Genomic DNA, 21,178 nt, shown 5'->3' on the forward strand with positions numbered 1-21,178 from the left:
CGACATTGCCCACACCCTTTAGGTCCTCTGTCCCTCTCGGCTTTGCTAGGGCATCCGCTCTCCATCCACCTCTCCCAAATTTTCTCCCATCTTCTCTGTTTTGGCCCCGAGTCATATGCTCTGGTAGCTAGTGCTTAGGAATCATGGACTCATCTCCACCGGGGGGAGGGTTTTGCCTGTGACAGTGAGAACTCAGGAGGCTTAACTCTGCACAGTGCTCCTTCCCGAACCGCACCCCTTGGTCCAATCGGTTCTGCCTGGTCTTCTGCGCCACAAGGCCCACCAGGACCCCCTTCTCCGATCTCCCTGGGGCAGTGGAGAGGTTAGCACAGAGGGGGGACTGGAGTCCTGGGAGAGGTCCGATGGGGTTTGTTCCCCACCAGGCAGGCCCTTCGCGCCAGCAAAACAACGCTGCGTCCGCCTCGGCTTTGTAAACCTTGATGGACCCCACAGTGTGCAAAATTCTCCCCATGCACCTGCTCCTGTTTGCTCCTCCCAGGAGATGTCTCACGCCTTTACGCAGAGGGGAAACAGACCCAGAAAGTGCATGGTGCCTTCCCCAAGATCACATTGCAGGTCTGTCGCTGAATCTGGACCGCTGGATGGGAGCAGCTCAGCCATTTATGCCCTCTGGGGGCTAGGATACCTGGGTTCCTCCTGCCGTTGGGGAGGAACATTGTCATCCTGGCAAAATATAAAACGGAGCCCTGCCCATTTCCCCACAACAGAAATGACCCTGCCTTACCCTCTCTAACCACTGGCCCAGACGCCAGGGCCCTGCCTCCGTTTCCATCTCTTTAAAGGTGCCATCAGAGATGGGAGGTCCCTGTAATGGGTGGGGCGGAGGCTGGAGGGCTAGAAAGTAGTTCATACGGATTGGGAACTGCAGCTAACCCTGGGCTCCAGGGGACCCGCCAAAAGGGTGATTACTGCCCAGGCTGAAGAGGAGGCAGATGGGGGAGCTGCACCGGCTTGATGTGGAAGAGGAGATCAGGGAGCCTCCGCCTCCATGCTTTCAGGCGCCTTAAATTGAGTGATTAGGACTAGTGGGCGTGACAGCTGGGCTCCTGAGAGGCAGCTCAGAGAGGAGAGAGAGATCCATGAGGGGACCAGGCTCTGTGAAGGAAGAAAGACTTAGGAGGAGGAGCGAGGGAGACTCAGTGGAGGGCAAGTAGAGGGAACCAGTGAGGGCAAGAAGAGGGGTTCAGTGACTGATGGCTCGGGGAGGGGGAGGAGTTTAGTGGGTGCATTGGTTCTAGAGGAGGCTCACAAAGGGGGAAGGAGATAGGGCCTCAGGGGTTCAATGGGGATAATGGAGGCTCAGAAGTTACCAGGTTGTCCCCAGTAAGAAGGAATGTCCTTAATGGTGTCATCCCTTTGAATGGTCTCCTTTGTGTCATCAAACCTTGTGTCCTTCTCTGTGCAGCACACACACATCATCATCATCATCATCATCACTCTGGGGAGATTGACAGGTGTTTTGTCTGAAGCAGGCAGATCACTGCTCCCAACTTCTTCGAGATGAATAAGGGGAACAAAACTAGGAATTACCCCCACTGAAGCATAGTAATTCCTCCTTTAGAAAACTGCTGTTTGAAACTGCTGTTTGAACTACTCTGTTATTCTCAGACAGTCTCTTATTCTGTAGGTCCACTCTGTTATTTTTAGATAGTCCCTTATTCTGTAAAAAAAAAAAAACTGTTTTAGTTTGAATTATAGAAAAAGATAAAAACTATCTGACCTCGCAAGCTAGCCGTCTAACATAATAGGCAAATACTGATAATAATTCCCATATACTCATGCCAAGTGTTTGTTCATTATGTATCCAAGGTTACAAACTGTCTGCAAAAATAACTTACATAGAGCCTTTGTAAAATCTGCAGACAAAGGGCTCAAAAAGGTATAAACAGAGAACTTCCTCTATGTGTTAGTTCAGAATTTGACAGAGGTAGTCTGCTCTGAACCCGCACGCAATAAACGACTCCTAATTAATTGGCTTGTTAAGGCGTCTTGTCTAGCTCGATGATTTACGATATACCACCACCAGCAGCCAGATCCAGAGAACCAGCCAGTTAAAATCCCACACAGGGCCCATCTGGGTGACCTTGGGAAAGTCCTTTCCCTAAGTAGGAAGAAATACTCAACCTATTTTTATTTAATGGATGAATGTTCTCTATCTCCCCATAGCATACATAAGAAAGGAGCATAGACCGGCTGGCATGGCTCAGTGGTTGAGTGTTGACCTATGAATCAAGAGGTCACAGTTTGATTCCAGTCAGGGCACATGCCCAGGTTGCAGGCTCAATCCCCAGTGTGCGCCTTCAGGAGGCAGCTGATCAATGATTCTCTCTCATCATTGATGTTTCTGTATCTCTCTCCCTCTTCCTTTCTCTCTCAAATCAATATAAATATATTTTTGTAAAAAGAAAGAAAGGAGCATGAGCAACCTTTTCTTTCTGATGAGAAGCCAAAGCCCAGTGAAGTAAAGAGACTTGCTCAGGGTCACACAGCAGGTAAGTGGTCAAGCAAGAATTCAAACACAGATCTGACCCAACCCGAAGTCACAGCTCATCTCCCTGCTATTCTCTGATATGTCCTCTCTTCCTATCCTCTATGGCACTTTCCACAAGTTATATATGTATTTGTTTATTATTTACTTATTTAATAGTCTCTCACCCTATTTGCTTATCATTAGACTCTGTTGAAGTTAAGTAGGATGTTTGGCCCCAGAAAGCATCCAATAAACATTTGTTTGAATTGAAAAACAATACAAGGGTAGTTAAAGCTTGTTGAGAATAGAAAAGTCCCCTTCGTCATGCATTCATTTATTCATTCATTTGACAAATTTGATCATTACCTTCTCTGTTTGACTGGCTGCTGGAGTTTACAGCAATGATCAGATGGGGCCCTGCCCTCAGGGAGCAAACAGTCTAGGGGGCATACAGACATGTGATGGCAGTTCAGTGAGGTATCTACTAGGATGGGAAAACACAGAGGTTCTGGGAACACAGAGCAGACATTAGGTCCAGTTGGGTGGGGAGGGAATCAGGGAGAGTTCTCTGCAGGTGATATTTAAACTCAGACCTGAAGGATGAATCAAAGCCAGTGATGCAAAGACAGTTGGGAGTGGAGGGGGTGGGGGGGTGGAAAAGGAGACGGATTCACGAGGAGAATACTGCTTGCACGGGACAAGAGATGAGAGCTTTGGCATTTGCTCGCTTTGTTCCTGGCTTCCTTAATTGCCCTGGGCTCTGCGCTCTCAGAAGTGGACAGAGGCCACAGCCAACCACCTCGTAGTGCACAGCCAGCCTGGCAAACACAAACTGGGAATTAGGAAGTACATTTTTAGACCGTACTAATCATTGTTTTATTCTGATCCTTTTAAAATGTTTTCATTGCTTTTAGAGAGAGGGAAAGGGAAATGGAGAGAGAGAAAAACATCGATGAGAGAGAGTAACATTGATTGGCTGCCTTCGGTATCTCTCCCCTCCCCCGCCCCCCCCCCCCGCCCCCCTCGCCCCCAGCCGCATTGAGGATCAAGCCCAAAATCCAGGCATGTGCCCTGACTGAGAATCCAACCAGTGACCCTTTGGTGCATGGGATGATGCTCAACCAACTGAGGCAGACTGGTCAGGGCTGTTTTCATTTTGTTTTATCTTTATAAGTTACACAGTCCTCTTGTAGAAAAGATGGGAAATAGAAAAATATTAAAAATTTAAAAATAGAGAAGAAAGGAATCTGGAATTAGAGAGACTTAAGTTTGAACTGAAGTTCAGTCCTAGCTGTGCAATCCTGAGAAAGGCATGTTTTCTCTGTAATCTTCAGGGTCTGAGGAATGGAACTGCTAACACCTATGGTCTAGACAAAAGCATTGATAGATGCAAGAATTTGTCCAAAATGTCAGAAGCTAGACATATCTGTCCTTGGTCTGAGCAAGAGACCATGAGAGAGAAGGGGCAGCACTAGCTAGTTTGGCTCAGTAGATAGAGCATCAGCCTGCGGACCAAAGGGTCCCGGGTTCGATTCCAGTCAAGGGCATGTACCTTGGTTGCAGGCTCCTCCCTGGCCCAGATCCTGGTCAGGGCTTCTGCAAGAGGCAACCAATCGATGTGTTTCTCTCACAAGGATGTTTCTCTCTGTCTCTCCCTCTCTCTTCCATTCTCTCTAAAAGTCAATGGAAAAATATCCTCGGGTGAGAATTAACAAAAACAAAATAAATAAACAAATAAATAAATAAATAAATAAATAAATAAATATGATTAAGTGTTTAAAGAGAGAGAGAGAGAGACAGAGAGAGAAGGGGCAGCTGAGGAGGACTTGAATCCAGAGTCCTGTCCATTATAGCCACACCTCTCCCAGGGCAGCAGCCAGCAGAGACAGAGCCTTATGGTGGGAGAGTGTGGCTGTGGCCCAAATCAGGGTCCCCTCCATCAGCTGAGCGTGGGGTGGGGCAGGAGGTCAAGGCCTAAGAAGTCTACTTCCATCCCAGCCCAGAAGATTCAAGGCCTCTGCTAAGAGATCCAACCTCTCCCTTTCAGTCTCTTCCCTGCAACCTGACCTGGCACCCTCCAGGATGTGATATCAGTTTAATAATTTAGCAGATGCAGATAAAGATAGCAACTCTGAAAATAAACCAGCTGGGCTCAGCCGCCATCTCCTCTTTCCCCAGCAGACTTCCTGCCCTCCCCCCAAGGTTTCTGGTTGCCCCCATACCTGTCAGTGCCCCTGCCCACTAATGGACACCTGACTTGACACCTCCTCCTTTGCCTCCTCCTCGCCTCTCCTTTCTCTCAGTTCTCATATTAAGAGCTTTTATTTTAATTAGAGCTTAAAAGAATCTGGTGCTGGAAGTCAGAAGCTTAGATTTAATTCATTATGTGCACTGAGCAGGTATGCCCCTTCTCTCTGAGTCTCTGTTCCCACATTTGTAAAATGAGGCCTCTGGATTCCCAAGTGTAGCAGGAACAAAACGTTTGGGCCGTGGCAATTACCTGGACAGGGGACTAGATGTCGTTCCCATGAAGACACAGCTGCAACGTCAGTGCCATCTCAGCCCGCAGCACTACAATTCATCTGCTGCTCCATCCAGAGAGCTCACAGGTTCTCTTTGTTTTTAACTTCTCTTGTGATGAAAATTTTGCCCTGGTTATTATTCCAAAAATAAAAGGCTGTACGTGACTGGTGTTCACAATGGATGTAGCAGGTCTCATGTGTTTTTGGTGCTTCATCATGTTTCCCTCTGGGAAGTTGGGAAGAGCAATATGCCTTCCCCCTTGATGGGACTTTGCTCAAATCACCCCACCTTTTCAGGTCTCAGCTTTCCCATCTCTAAAGTGGCCAAGTGTTCTGCCAAGTAAGCAGAACGAGGTAAGTAGGACTCCACCATCTTTAGATTGTGAGCTCCAAAAGGGATGAGATCACTTCTGTTTTCATGAATTCATTCAACAAGATAATTAGCACTTACTCTGAACCAGCCACTATGGAAGGTGCTAGGGGCACAGAAAATAAACAAAGCCTAGTCCCGCTCTAACAAGTTAGGCTCAGTGGATAGAGTGTTGGCCTGAATGATCCCGGGTTCAATTCTGGTCAAGGGCACATGCCTAGGTTTTGGGCTTGATCCCCAGTAGGGGGCGTGCAGGAGGCAGCCAATCAGTAGTTTTCTCTTATCATTGATGTTTCTATCTCTCTCTTCTCTCCCTTCCTCTCTGAAATCAATAAAAATATATTTTAAAAAACAGAGTCCTTGTTCCCTCAAAGCTTACATTTCAAAAATCAAAATAATTAAATCCCAAGGCATGTGCCATGAAGAAATAATAAAATGCCTGCTAATATTTACTTAGTGCCAGGTTCTGATCCCATAAGGTGCTATTATTAACATACTCCACTTTATATATTAGGAAACTGAAGGACAGAGTGATCAGGTAAATGTGGCCAAAGTCACATGGTCAAGGAGTGGCCAAGCCCCATAGGATTCAACATGCAGGCAGTCTGTCTCCAGAGCCTGTTTCAACCACATAGCCATAGGGCTTTGGTAGAAATTATGAACAAGGAATACACTGGTGACACAATGGAAAGTGCAGTTACATGGTGATATTAAGCTGAGACCTGAAAGATGAGTAGGAGACAGTTCTGTGGAATAGGGGAAAGAGCTTTCCCAGCAGAAAAAAACAGTATGTGCAAAGGTCCTCAGACCGAGAGATTGGTGTGTTCAGTGTCTGGTAAGCTAACAGGAAAATGGCAAGAGCTGAGGTCAGAGGAGCAGGCTGGAGGCCAGGGTGAAGGTTTTGGAATTTACTATAAGAGCAGGGGAAGCCTTTGAAAGGTTTAAGTGGGGTTCAACATGATCTGATTTTTTAAAAGATTGTGCTGTTGAAAAAACACACACAACTTTATGCTGTTTGCTGTGTTGATAATGAACTTAAAGGGAATAATGGAGACCAGTTAGGAGATTACAGCAGTAATCCAGCAGACATAGGACAGTGCCAGGCCAGGAGTAATTTATTCTCCTGCTGATTCTCAGAGGCAGTGGTCTTGCCTCAGAGAGTCCTACCCCGAATGGCTGGGGAAGCTGGGATGGGGCAGGAAGAAGAGGTCAAAATAAAATAGCTATCTAATTAGCACTTACCATGAGCCGGCCCCTGTTGTAATCACCACATGAAACTTACTACATTCACTTTATAGACCAGGTACATACAAGTTCTGTAACTTGGCCAAAGTCACCCAGCTAGTAAGTGGCAAGTTTGGGGCGCATATTTAGTCTTTCTGACTGCAGAGTTCACACTCTGAACCACTCACTGTACATCCTACTTCACATTAAGGGGTATGATGAGAAATGCTGAGGTTCAGAGAGGTTAACCTCACACTGCCGCTGAACAGGGAGGGGTGTATCTAGGACTTCAACTCTGTCTGATCTTGTGACCCTGAAGTTCTGGCATTTATGCTGCTGGGTGCTGCCCTCTAGTGTCCCCTATGGGAGAAGCGCACCAAAGGCAAGCAGCAGATACCCACGGCTCCTGCCGCCCAAAGCTGTAGGTCTCACAGATACTAAATGTCATTCTAAATGTCTCCATATATACAGTCATGCTATTTCTTGACTATCTTACAAATCCTGCAATTCATCAGATCTAATACCATCTTCGTACTTTTTCACCTCAAATTTGCCCTCCTCAGTCATTTCTTCTTTATTTATTTTTAGATTTTCTTTGGGCTTATGAAATAGCTCTGTATCTTTTCTTTTTAATTTGATTTCAGAGAGAGGGAGAGAGAAATAGAAACATCAATGATGAGAAAGAATCACTGATAGGCTGCCTCCTGCATGCCTCCTACTGAGGATCTAGCAACCTGGGCATGTGCCCTTGACTGGAATTGAACCTGGGACCCTTCAGTCTGCAGGCCGATGCTCTAGCCACTGAGCCAAACTGGCTAGGGCTGTATCTTTTAAAAATATATTTTTATTGATTTCAGAAAGGAAGGGAGAGGGAGAGAGAGAGAGAGAAAGATCAATGATAAGAGAGAATCATCAATAGGCTGCCTCCTGCACTCCCCACACTGGGGATCGAGCCTGCAACCCTGGCATATGCCTTGACAGGGAATTGAACTGTGACTCCTGGTTCATAGGTTGATACTCAACCACTGAGCCATGCCAGCCAGGCCTCCTCAGTCATTTCCATTCATCCAGTAGCACAAGCCAGAACCCTAGCCATCCTTGACACCTCCATCTCCCCACCATCGTCTGTCACCAGCTCAGGAGTCTGCATGGTAGAAGACCAGAAAAGTAAACAATGAACACAGCAGAGTAACAGTGGTGGAAGCAGAGGATCAAGACAATGTCCCCCAATCATGGCACGAGGCAAAATTGAGCTTGGGTGGCTCCAGTTAGAAAGGCAGGTCTTTCTGCTTAGAAAGAAGCCCAAATGCAGCTTTATGGCTGGGAGGAGGGTTCTGTGCTGGGAGCCAGAAGGGCTGGGTTCCCACCCAGCTCCACTACTCAGTCATAGTAGGGCCTTCGGACTTGATGAGCCTTCGTTTCCACATCTGTAAAATGAATATGACAATGCCAATCTAGGGCTATTGAAAAGATCAAATTAAAAAGTGTCTGCTTTGCTCTGGCCCTGTGGCTCAATTGATTGGAGTGTCATCCCATACGTCAAAATGTTGTGGCTTAGATTCCCATTCATGGCACGTACTTAGGTTGCAGGTTCGACCCCTGGTGGGGGCGCATATGGAAGGCAAAGAAGGCAACTGATTGATGTTTCTCTCTGACATCAATACTTCTTTGTCTCTCTCTCTTTCTCTCTCTCTCCCCCCCCCCTCCACCTCCCTCTTTTCCATTCTCTCTTAAAAATCAATGGGAAAAATATCCTCCATTGAGGATTAACAAAACGAAAGAAGTCCTTGAATCTACCATCCAACCCAAGAACCAGAACATCACTAAAAATTAAATCTGCTAATGGGCTCTTTGCCATCTCTGACCCCTCCCCCAACTGACCCCAGGTAATCACTACTCTGAATTTTGTATTCCTCGTTCTCTTGCTTTTTAAAAAATATATGTATTTTTTTATTTCAGAGAGAAGGGGAGAAGGAGAGAGAGATAGAAATATCAATCATGAGAGTGAATCATTGATGGGCTGCCTCCTGCAGACCCCATACTGGAGATCAAGGCTGCAACCAGGCATGTGCCCTGACTGGGACCTCTTGGTTCATAGGTTGATGTTCAACCACTGAGCCACGCCAGCAAGGCTCATTCTCTTGCTTAAAAAAAAAAAAAAAAATGTTTTTATTGATTTTTAAATTTTTATTTTGTTCTTTTTTGTTTTCTTTTTTAAAAAATTGATTTTTTTTATAGAGAGCAGAAGGGAGGGAGGCAGGGAGGAAGAGAAAAAGGAAGAGGGAGAGGGAGAGAGAGAAACATTGATGTGAGAGAAACATCAATTGGCTGCAGAAAGAGAGAGAGAGAGAAACATCAATGTGAGAGAAACATCAATTGGCTGCCTCCCATACACAGCCTGACCAGGGATCAAACCCAAAACCTGGGCATGTGCCCTGACTGGGAATCAAACTGGCAACCTTTCGGTGCATGAGACAACACTCAACCAACTGAGCCACTCTGGTGGCCAGGGCTCTCTTGTTTTTCTTTAATAGTTATTTTTTCATACATAAGTTATGCTTAACCTTATGAATTTGCCATTTTTTTAGGTCAAAACATGTCAAAAACAGTAATTTCATACGATTCAACCCACAATTATATCCAAACATAACAGTTCTAGTTGTATTTGAACTTTATAAAAAGGATACCATTCTGTATGCACTCTTTTGGGATTTGCATTTTTTCACTCAATATTATATCACCATGATCCAGCCAGCCATATTGCTGTTTTTCATTTTTAAATCTTTTTTTAAAATATATTTTTTTATTGATTTCAGAGAGGTAGAGAGAGAAACGTCAATGAGAGAGAATCATTGACTGGCTGTCTCCTGCACGTCCCCCACTGGGGGTCAAGCCTGCAACTCAGGAATGTGCCCTGACCAGGAATCAACCCTGATCTCCTGGCTCATAGGTCCACCCTCAACCACTGAGCCACGCGGGGCTGGGCTGAGCGCCGGGCTGGGCTGAGCTTGTAAGGCCCGGCAAGCGCTGCTGGGGCTCAGAGATGCTAGGACCGCCTCCCACAGCAGAGGAGAACGGGCCCCAGCGTCTGTCCACTCTGCCCCTAGGCCTCACTTACCGGACTGGGCGGAGCACAGCTCTCAGAGTCCGCCGGCTCAGCGCCCAAGCCGGGCCTTGGTGCCAGCCTAGCGCCCAGGGCGGGGCCTTGGCCCAGGTGAGCGGCGGCGGCAGCGGCGGCGCTTCGCGGAGGCAGGAAGTGTGTCCCCAGCGGCGGCCCGTGCAGCGCTCCCGCGAGACGCTTACCTGCACCCCAGGTGAGCGGCGGGTGGGGGGGTGGAAGGGGGCGGGGGAAGGGGCCGAGCCGGAGGCGCTCACCTGGCGGGACAGGTAAGCCCCGCGCGGGCCCGAGGGGGCGCGAACCGGGGAGGCACCACTGTGTAGGGACCTCGGAGGCTGCGCGCGGGCGGGGGAGGGTCCCGGGCCGGGTTCTCGGGGACCACCCTCCCACTTCCGGGGTGCGCGGGCCGGGCCGGGGAGCGGCCTGAGCAGAACCCTGGGCCGGGACGGCTGAGTGGGGTCCGGGGGGCCGTACTCGCCCTCAGGGCTGCGCCGGCTTGGGGCGGGGGCGTGCACACCCTGAGGAAGTGTCAGGGCGGAGGGAGGCTGGGTTCACCGGGGCGGAGGCCTCTGCAGCTGGAGGGGTGGTGCTCGCCCCCAGGGCGCTGCTGATGTAGGGGCTGCGATAGTTCGAGGGGCAGCCTCGGGGTCTGGTTCTCTCTCGCCCGGGACCAGGTGCCCGCGGATGCGGGAGTCGCAGGCTGAGCCTTTGGAGCGGGAGACCGAAGGTGCAGGGACGCCGGGCGCGAGAACCGACGGCTGTTTCCTGAGTAGGATTGGGTGTCCCTCCCGGCCCGGAGTGCAAGACTTAGCTGCGCATGGGTGGGGGCAGAGGCCGGTGCAGCCGGGCCTGTCCTGGGACCTTGGGAGGAGAGAGGAGGGAGGAGGGAGGGAATCAGACCCCGGAGTGTGTATGTTCCCAGGGACTACGGAGGTGGGGAAGCGCATCAGTAAGTCTGGGGAGGATGGGTCTGGGAGCCTCTGGCCCTGAGGAAATCTCTGCAGTGCCCTGGGGCTCCCAGTGACCCAGTCCCTCCCAGCTGCTAAAGCCCCTGCACGCAGTATCTCATTTAAACCTCACCTGGTGCTTGAAGATACTCATCTCGCCCGGTAAAGATGAGGAAACTGCTGGCCAGGGTAGCTCGGTTGGTTAGAGTGTCCTCCGGATATGCCAAGGTTGCTGGGTTCCATCCCCGTCAACCAATAAATGCACAAATTAAGTGCAACAACATCGATATTTCTCAAATCGATTTTCCACTCTACCCCTTCCTCTCTCTAAAATCAATCAATAAAAAATAATAAAAAGATGAGGAAACAGCCTAGAGTCTTGGGCTAGACCTCAATAGAAGCAGGGGCTCTCCCCTCACAAAACCAAATGACCAAGTGTTGTTAGGATTTTGGAGGTGGGGGCAGCAGCATTGAGGGGAAGATAGAGCCTAGATGAAATGGGCTGAATTTGACTTCAGGAGGGTTCAGGGCCTAGAGGGGAGGGGAAACTGAGGCTAGGCATTTTCCTTACCTCAGATTTTGCTCCCCTTCCCTCCATCCCACTCCCATTCGAGATGTGTGGCACAGAGCAAAGTACATGGGCTCTGGAGTCTGGCGGACCACAGTACAAATCCAGCTCTATCTCTTTCCAGCTAGGTGTCTCTGGACAAGTCACCTCAGCTCTCGGCTTCAGACTCCTCTTCTGTAAAGTGAGATATAATATTTACAGGGCAATTGTGAGTGTTAAATAAGGCTCATTTGTGATGCAATCCTCTCGGGCTGGAGCCTGTTTCTGGCCCATTCCATGCTGTTTCTCCAGCATTTAGCACAGCACTGGGCACATAGTAAGTGCTCAGTAAAAATTTGTTGGATGAATTTAACGATTAGTGGCAAATCCTAAAGCCTCAGAGGTGGAAGAGATAGTGATCCAGACTGTCATCAGTAACCCCTTATTCTTATAAGCCCCAGGTACCCCAGAGTTCAATGTGGTTGAAACAGTGTTCATACATTCACCCTTCTCCTCATCCAAGGTCTGAGCCTGAGTCAGGCTCCCTCTGCGGACCCTCCTCAGGCACAGGCTTGTCTATGGAGCTGGCAGCTGGCCACTTTGCCCCCTTTCTCCCAAGTAATAGACGGGATGCGGTGGTGGATAAGAGTATGGATCAGGCAGGTTGGGTACAAATAAATGTGTGGCTTTGAACAACTTATTTAGCCTCTCTGTGCCTCAGTATAGTAATAACAACAACAATAATAATATCTAAAAGTAGGGTTATGATAATTAATTGGTTTAATATATTTAAACACTTAGAACAATGTAAGCCATCAATAATAAATCACTAGAATGCAAACTCCTGAGGTAGGAAATTTTATCTGTTTTATCACTGTGTCCATAGAATTTAAAACAGTGTCTGACACACAGTAGGACCTTAGTTAAGATTTGTTAATTGAGTGAATAGATAAATCTATTCCCACCCCCACATTGTTCAAGCCAAGGCAAAGGGTGTGTTTTTTTTTTGGGGGGGAGTTCAAATATTTTTATTTTATTTTATTTTTTAATATATTTTATTGATTTTTTACAGAGAGGAAGGGAGAGGGATAGAGAGCTAGAAACATCAATGAGAGAGAAACCGATCAGCTGCCTCTTGCACACACCCTACTGGGTATGTGCCCGCAACCAAGGTGCATGCCCTTGACCAGAATCAAACCTGGGACCTTTCAATCCACAGGCTGACTCTCTATCCACTGAACCAAACCGGTTTCGGCAAGGCAAAGGTTTTAACCATTTGCCTTGCTTCTCTGGGCTGTGAGGGACTATTACAATTTCAGTTTGTACATTTTGGAGAGGGGATTTCACACACACACCCATCCAGACACTGCCACCTCCACTCTGATCAGTCTAGAGCCCAAGTCCTTCTGATTTCCACCCAGTGATCCTTGTTCTACCCTGAGGTCACACAGAATGCACTTACTGTACCCAAACCTGTTTCAAACATTGAGGCAGAAAGGAATTAGACATGGTCCCTGTCCCTCAGGGTCTTATAGGCTTATCTTCAAACAATGGGTTCAAGGCCAACTCAGCTGACAGCCCAGCAGAAGGCTGTGGGGAGAGAGACTTGGGTTCTGGAGAGTTCTTGGAGAAGGAGTGCTGAGTGGGGACAGCAGAGTAGTTTGAAGAGATGTAGGAATAGTTAAAGAATTCCTGTATCCTCATCCCCAGTCACCATGGCTAACAATCCCTCCCTTCCTTTCTTTCTCCGTTTTTAGGGGAAACCTTTTGAGATGATCCAGACATCATGCTCCTTTATCCCTAAATTCTTCAGTATATATTTCCTAAGAATAAGAACATTATCTTATATAACTATAGATTATATAGATTCAGGGAATTTATTTAACACTGACATATCTTTTAACATTGACACAATACTATTAAATAATATACAGCCAACATTTAAATTTCACCAGTTATCCACATTATCCAATTTCCAATTTTTCCTCTTGATCCAGGATCCAGTCCAGGATCACACATTGCGCTTAATTGTCATGTCCTTCAACTTGGGCTTGTCTGATGTTTCCTCATGATTATTTTTAGGTTATGCATTTTGGGCAGGAATACTTCAAAACTGATTCTGTATCCTTAGTGTGTAGTATCAAGAAGCACATGATGTCAGTACATCCCATTATTGGTGATATTAACTTTGATCATTTGATTAAAGTGATGTTTGCCAAGTTTCTCCAGATTTGTGGGTTTTTAAGTTCTCACTGGCTACAGTAAGTAGAAAGGAATGGAGGTGGCCAGGATGGGGGTCTTGAAAGTATATGGGTGAGAGATGATGGTAGTTTTGTTTAGGGAGATGGTATTGATTTGCCCGAAGCACATTGTCTATTAGAGCCAGAACTAGGACTAGAATACAGGTATCCAGATACCTAGTTATTCTCCCACATCACCAGTTATAGAATCCCCAGTGCCATTAAATCAAGGTTAAAAAGATAAGGGATCAATATTTTAGAAAATCCAGGCTAAGGGAAATTACTGTCCTGCAAATCCCTACATGTGATCAAGGACCCTCCCAAATATATCAGTATATAATGTTTCCCCAACTCCCTACAGCATAGTTATTTACTCCCATAATGCCTCATCTAAACTACATATCCCCCCCCCCCCCCCCCCCGCCGAAACCGGTTTGGCTCAGTGGATAGAGCGTCAGCCTGCGGACTCAAGGGTCCCAGGTTCGATTCCGGTCAAGGGCATGTACCTTGGTTGCGGGCACATCCCCAGTAGGGGGTGTGCAAGAGGCAGCTGATCCATGTTTCTCTCTCATCGATGTTTCTAACTTTCTATCCCTCTCTCTTCCTCTCTGTAAAAAATCAATTAAAAAAAAAAAAGAAAAATAAATAAATAAATAAATAAACTACATATCCCCCCCCCCCCAAAAAAACACAACAACACAGCCACACAATAATAAACTACATGTTACAAAACCATGTGTAAATTACAAGAACAGGGTCTAAAGTTCATTCATCTTTGGTTCTACAGTGCCTAAAAGGGCCAGGCTCAGTATTTATGAAATGAGTGAATCAGCTCTGAGCTTGCTAGCAACCAAGTCATAAAGGGAAAGACGTATTTTGTGGCTCGGCTTCCTTGTCTAATCAAAGGAAGCAAAACTGCTTGGTGTTAAATGTTTCTAGAAAAACAAATCTGAGCCAGACTAAAATATTGATGGGGTACTTGTTATATTCCCATCTCTGATTTGAAGGAAGAGAGTAAGAGAGAGAAGATGGTAATGATCAGGTTCTGTAGCAAATGAAGAGGCATTTGTTGAGCAGCCTCAGAGGCTGTGCTTGGTGGGCTTACCAACAGTGGGAATAAACTGGGGAGACCATTCCCCAGACAGCAAGATTCCCAGGAGATTTTTCTTTTTATCTGGTAAAATACCCATAACATAAAATTTATCATTTTTAAAAATTTGTGTGTGTGTGTTTTGTTTATTTGTTTTCTTTTTTGTTTGTTTATTCTTTTCTCTCTTTTTTTGTTCTGCATTTTAACATTAAAAAAAATCTTTATCGCCGAAACCGGTTTGGCTCAGTGGATAGAGCGTCGGCCTGCGGACTCAAGGGTCCCGGGTTCGATTCCGGTCAAGGGCATGTACCTTGGTTGCGGGCACATCCCTAGTAGGGGGTGTGCAAGAGGCAGCTGATCGATGTTTCTCTCTCATCGATGTTTCTAGCTCTCTATCCCTCTCTCTTCCTCTCTGTAAAAAAACTTTATCATATACTAGAAGCCCAGTGCACGAAATTGGTGCACTGCAGGTGGAGGGTTCCTCAGCCTGGCCTGTGCCCTCTTGTAGTCCAGGAGCCCTCGGGGGATGTCTGACTGCCGGCTTAGGCCTGCTTCCCAGGGGGAGCAGGCCCAAGCCGGCAGTCGGACATCCCTCTCGCAGTCTGGGACCCCTCGCTCCTTACTGCCCACCTGCTCGCTGCTCCTTAGCACTGCCGTGGAGGTGGGAGAGGCTCCCACCACCGTCGCTGCGCTCACCAGCCAGGAGCCCGGCTTCTGGCTGAGTGGCGCTCCCCCTGTGGGAGTGCACTGACCATAAGGGGGCAGCTCCTGCATTGAGTGTCTGCACCCTGGTGGTCAGTGCACATCATAGTGACCAGTCGTTCTGGTCGTTCTGCCGTAACGGTTGCTTAGGCTTTTATTATATAGATTCCTGTGGCATTAAACACAGTCATAATGTTGTGTATCCATCACCACCATCCATCTCCAGAACTTTTTCATCTTCCCAAACTGAAACTCTACCCATTAAACACTAACTCCCCATTTCCCATGCCTCCAGTCCCTGGCAGCCATCATTCTCCTTTCTGCCTCTATGAATGTTACTATTCTAGATATTTTATATTTGTTCTGTTATGTCAGGTTTATTTCACTTAGCACAATGTCTCGAGGTTCATCTGTATTGTAGCATGTATCAAAATTTCATTCCTTTTCAGAGCTGAACAATATTTCATTGTGTGTGTACATCACGTTTTATTTCATTCATTCATCCATCAAGGGACCTTTGGGTTGTTTCCATCTTTTGCTTGTGAACAATGCTGCTGTGAACATTTGTGTATGCATATATGTTTAAGTCCCTGTTTTCAGTCCTTTTGTATATACCCAGAAGTGGAATTGCTGGATCATATCATAATTCTATGTTTACATTTTTTGGAGAACAACAGACTGTTTTCCACAGCAGCTGCGCCATTCTGCATTCCCACCAGCAATGCACAATATTTATTAACTAGAGACCCGGTGCACAAAATTTGTGCAGGGTGTGTGTGGGGGGCGTGTCCCTCAGCCCAGCCTGAACCCTCTCCAATCTGGGACCCCTTGAGGGATGTCCGACTGCCCGTTTAAATGGGCAGTCGGACATCCCTCTCACAATCCAGGACTGCTGGCTCCCAAGTGCTCACCTGCCTGCCTTCCTGATTGCCCCTAACCGCTTCTGCCTGCCAGCCTGGTCAACCCCTAACCACTCCCCTGCCAGCCTGTTTGCCCCAACTGCCCTCCCCTGCAGGCCTGGTACCCCCCCCCCCAACTGCTCTCCCCTGCAGGCCTGGGTCCCCCCCAACTGCCCTTCCCTGCAGGCCCGGTCACCCCCAACTTCACTCCTCTGCCGGCCTGGTCACCCCTAACTGCCCTCCCATGCAGGCCTGATCGCCCACAACTGCCCTCCATTGCAGACCTGGTCCCTCCCAACTGCCTTCCCCTGCTGGCCATCTTGTGATGGCTATCTTGTGTCCACATGGGGGCAGCCATCTTGTGTGTTGGAGTGATGGTCAATTTGCATATTATTCTTTTATTAGATAGGATAGAGGCCTGTTGCACAGGTGGGGGCCAGCTGGTTTGCCCTGAAGAGTGTCCCAGATCAGGGTGGGGGTTCCCTTGGGGCGTGGGGTGGCCTGGGCGAGGGGCCTGTGGTGGTTTGCAGGCCGACCACACCTCCTGGTGACCCAAGGGGAGGCCCTGGTATCTGGATTTATTTATCTTCTATAATTGAAACTTTGTAGCCTTAAGCGGAGACCAGGGCTGCAGGAGCTTGGCTTCCTTCATTGCGGGGGGAAACCCAAGCCTCCTGCTTGCTCCATGGCTGCAACCATCTTGGTTGAGTTAATTTGCATACTTGCTCCTGATTGGTTGGTGGGCGTGGCTTTGTGGGTGTAGTGGAGGTACGGTCAATTTGCATATTACTCTTTTCTTATATAGGATTGAGTGAATGAATTAATCCAATTTCTCTACATTCTCTCCAATGCTTGTCACTTTCTGTTTTGTTGTTTTGGTGTGTGTGTGTGTGTGTGTGTTTTCCCCCCAGTAATAGTCATTCTAATGGATGTGAAGTCCTAGAGATTTGGACATGTAGGTTAGACCATAGAGAGAACTTCCTCCTTGGGCCAACCTGGGTCTGTCCACATCACAGGCCTCTCAGAAACCAGAAATCTAAAACTCCTTATCTCTGATCCTGACTCCTTCCTGGTCTCTCCCCACAGGTGTCTGGCTACAGTAAACCATGTAATGAGCCATGCCCCGCCCTGGACACCCCCGCCCATCATCTGGGCCCCCACGCTTGGGACCCTGGGAGCGGCCAACAGAACTAAGTTTGGAGACCTATGATGAGCCATCTCAGCCCCCACCAAGCCGCCGCACTCGGAGGCCAGACCCCAAGGATCCTGGTCACCATGGGCCTGAGAGCCTTACCTTCATCTCCGGCTCTGCTGAGCCTGCTGCTGAGCCCCCAGCCTGCTGCCCGCTCTGGCGACCTTGGGTGTGGGACTGGTGCCTGGCTGCCTTCTGCTTCCGCCGCTGCCGGGATTGCCTCCAGCGCTGTGGAGCCTGTGTGCGGGGCTGCAGCCCCTGTTTGTCCCCCGGGGACTCCCCTGATGGGGCTGCCGAAGCCAACTGGGCCAAGGAGCACAATGGAGTGCCCCCCAGTCCCGACCGTGCACCACCCAGCCGGCGGGATGGCCAGCGGCTCAAGTCAACCATGGGTAGCAGCTTCAGTTACCCTGACGTCAAGCTCAAAGGCATCCCTGTATACCCCTATCGCAGTAACACTGCCCCAGCCCCTGATGCGGACTCCTGCTGCAAGGAGCCACTGACTGAGCCCCCACCCATGCGGCACAGCCTGCCGAGCACCTTTGCCAGCAGCCCCCGAGGCTCTGAGGAGTACTACTCCTTCCACGAGTCAGACCTGGACCTACCTGAGATAGGCAGTGGCTCCCTGTCGAGCCGAGAGATCGATGTGCTTATCTTCAAGAAGCTGACAGAGTTGTTCAGCGTACACCAGATTGACGAGCTGGCCAAGTGCACGTCAGACACTGTGTTCCTGGAGAAGACCAGTAAGATCTCAGACCTTATCAACAGCATCACCCAGGATTACCACCTGGATGAGCAGGATGCTGAGGGTCGCCTGGTACGCGGCATCATTCGCATCAGTACCCGAAAGAGCCGTACCCGCCCGCAGACCACAGAGGGGCGCTCAACCCGGGCTGCTGCCCCTGCTGCCATGGCCCCTGACAGTGGCCATGAGACCATGGTGGGCTCTGGGCTCAGCCAGGATGGTATGTGGGACCCCACAGGGCTGAAGGGCAGAATGGAGGAGACTCTGGCCAAGGGAGGGCAGCGCTGGGGCCTTTGGCCGCTATGGGTCCACCCCTCAACCAATCCCTGCTCCTCCTCCTCCTCCTCTTCTTTTTCTCAACTTGTCTGCATCCCCTAACAGGCTCCTTCTATCTCTTGCTACCAACTGTCAGAGTAGCTTCCAGGTCTGGCCTGGTTAACAGGACTCAGGAACCCATATGAATTTGGACCTCTGACCTGTCCTGGCCTAACCAATATACCCACTACCCACCACTGTGTGTACCCATGAGCACATGCAGACACACACATTCTCTGTCTTTGTTTTAAACATTGTTTCTTTAGCCTGGCTAGAGTAGCTCAGTGGTTGAGTGTCAACTTATGAACCAGGAGGACATGGTTCGATTCCCGGTCAAGGCACATGCCCAGGTTACGGGCTCAATACCCATTGTGGGGCGTGCAGGAGGCAGCCGATCAATGATTCTCTCTCATCATTGATGTTTCTATCATCATTGATGTTGTGATGTTGTGATAAAGATGTCTACCTTGTATCTCCTCTCCCTTCCTCTCTGAAATCAACTTTTTAAAATTATACATACAAACAGGGTGAATGGGCCCATTGTGCTGGGTGCAAAAGTGGGAACTGGAGTTGAAAAGTTGTGGTAATGACCACTGCCCCCCTCATGTTCCCTTTCTAGAACTCACAGTGCAGATCTCCCAGGAGACGACTGCAGATGCCATCGCCAGGAAGCTGAGGCCTTTTGGAGCCCCAGGTTTGGTCCTGACCTGATGAGTGTTGAGGAGAGGGGAGTGACCTAGGAGCCCCCATGCCCCTCTTCCAGCTTCCTCCTGGGGTGGGTGAGGATGGGATCAGAAAGGGACGAGAAGCTTCAGAAGGCACAGATGCCATCCCAATCCTACAAGCTAGCTTAAAGGGTTCAGTTGGGAGAGATTCAGGGGCCTGCCCCTGAAGCAACAGGAGGATGGTTCCCAGAACAGGCAAGCTGGAAGTGATGGGACCCCAGCCTCTAAGCTCCAGGCACTGGGGAAGAAAGTGGGGAGCAGGAGGCCATGCAGCCTGGTGCTGAAGTCGGTGTGATTTCTACTGCTGTCTTCTTGGCCTTCACAAGCTCTTGGGAGCGGGGTGGTTACCCTGTTGCAGAGAGGAAGGCTGGGGCTCAAAGTTTAAGGAACTGAGTGGGTCGCCCAGACAGGATCAGACTAACCCAGGCTTAAGTCCCATTCTGCCCCTTTTCAGGGGGTTTCTCCCTGCCCCTGGGATCTGGATGAGCTTCTTCCCCTCTCAGCCCGTTTCCTCCTCTCTTCACCCTCAGGATACCCAGCCAGCCACGACTCATCCTTCCAGGGCACCGACACAGACTCCTCAGGGGCACCCCTGCTCCAGGTGTACTGCTAACCCCTGCTGGGCCCAGTGGCCACAACCCCTTCTGAGAGAAGCACAGCCTGCAGAATGAAGAGGGGGACCAGGACTCCCTGTGGGAGAGGCAGAGCCCACTCTGGCTCCTCCAACCTTGGCTGACTGGTTCTTGGACCACATGCATTTCACTGGGCCATAGTGCCCACATTCCCCTGGACCCCCAGCTGGCCTGACCTGTCCCTTTCTTCAGGCAGCCTGGGCCATGGAAAGCAGACTTAGGAGTTACCTTCTGGGATTGAATCCCTGCTCTACCCCTGAAACCTGCCATCCTAACCAATCATGCAGACTTCCCCCTCCCTGTGTGGGGCGAGAGGATGACAGCTAAAAGCAGTTTATCTTAATGGATTGGGTTAGGGGGCAAGAGGGCCTCTGTTGAATTCTGTGGGCAGTGCCTACTCCATGTTTCATTCTGTTGAGCAGTTTGTTTCTTCGTTGATGTTCTACATACTAGTATGACCATAGTTACAAGTACAAAGGAAATAAAGATGTCTACCTTATTATCTTGGCTGTGATACTGTCCTTTCAGTCCCATTTGCCTGACTGCTTGCCCACAGCAGGAAACAAAATAGAGCATCTAGCCTGGCTTAGTGTTGTGGGGTCAAAGCCAGAAGGCTGAAATGGGAGTGAGAACACCTACCTCTCAGATTCACCGAGTTCCAGGAGATAGAGCCAGCCGTGTCTGTACCTTGAGGAAAGTCTCACATGGTTTGTCAATGTGAGGTTCTAGGCTGCCTGTCTGGACTACCCCTGCTGCCTAGGCTCACTGCCTGCAGACTGGCCTGCTTCTGGCCATCCCGTTTCCCCAAGTCCCCAACCAGCCACAGACCTGCTGCTCCCTCCACCTCTCCTTGGTGTTAAGAGAGCACTGTGGTTCAGCTACCTTCTTGACCTTCCCAACAATACTGGAGTGGGATCCTTTCAGAGAGGTCAAGAAATTTAATGGGTCACAGAGCTAGTAACTGGCTCTGGACCTGGATTTCTGCCCTTAAACTGGCAAACTGACCTGCTTGGGGCAGAAGCAGGGTCCTGGACACCAGCTGGGTACAGAAGGGTCCTACTTAGCTACTCGCACAGAATCTTTCAAGTGAGGCCAGAGCAGGTCCACCAGGCCAGTTGACTGATAAACTGTGTGTCCAGGACCTCTGCCCCCACCTCACCTAGTCCCCATAGCCCTTTTTACTGCCCTCATGGGCATCCACTGGAAAGTGACAACTAGACAAACTGTACTTGTCTATCCAATTTCCTATGGGACAGAATGGTCCCTTGGGGTTATCATCACTGGGCCCAGTACGTGATAAAACTGGCCTCTTAAGTTGTTTCATCCAGATCAAGGCTTCTCCAAGATTGAAAATGACCACAGGGCACTGGAGCCCAGGGATATCACAGGACATAGGATTCAACACTCCTTCCACCCTAC

At 49.0% G+C, this 21,178-nt stretch overlaps 1 protein-coding gene across 2 annotated transcripts; it reads left to right on the top strand.

Moving 5' to 3' along the window:
• Positions 1-9,730: 9,730 nt before the first annotated feature.
• Positions 9,731-20,494, top strand: KDF1 (keratinocyte differentiation factor 1). 2 transcript variants are annotated; one of them, XM_079777805.1, is made up of 4 exons: positions 9,731-9,921; positions 17,237-18,307; positions 19,022-19,096; positions 19,658-20,494. In XM_079777805.1, the coding sequence occupies exons 2-4, from the start codon at positions 17,269-17,271 to the stop codon at positions 19,738-19,740; spliced, it is 1,197 nt and encodes a 398-aa protein (XP_079633931.1). In that variant the 5' UTR covers positions 9,731-9,921; positions 17,237-17,268; the 3' UTR covers positions 19,741-20,494. The 2 variants fall into 2 exon arrangements, with proteins under 2 accessions (XP_079633931.1, XP_079633930.1); XM_079777804.1 differs by lacking the exon at positions 9,731-9,921 and adding an exon at positions 9,960-9,994.
• The last annotated feature ends 684 nt before the right edge of the window (positions 20,495-21,178 follow it).

Source organism: Cnephaeus nilssonii, assembly GCF_951640355.1.
Source record: "Cnephaeus nilssonii genome assembly, chromosome: 7".
NCBI lineage: Eukaryota > Metazoa > Chordata > Mammalia > Chiroptera > Vespertilionidae > Cnephaeus > Cnephaeus nilssonii.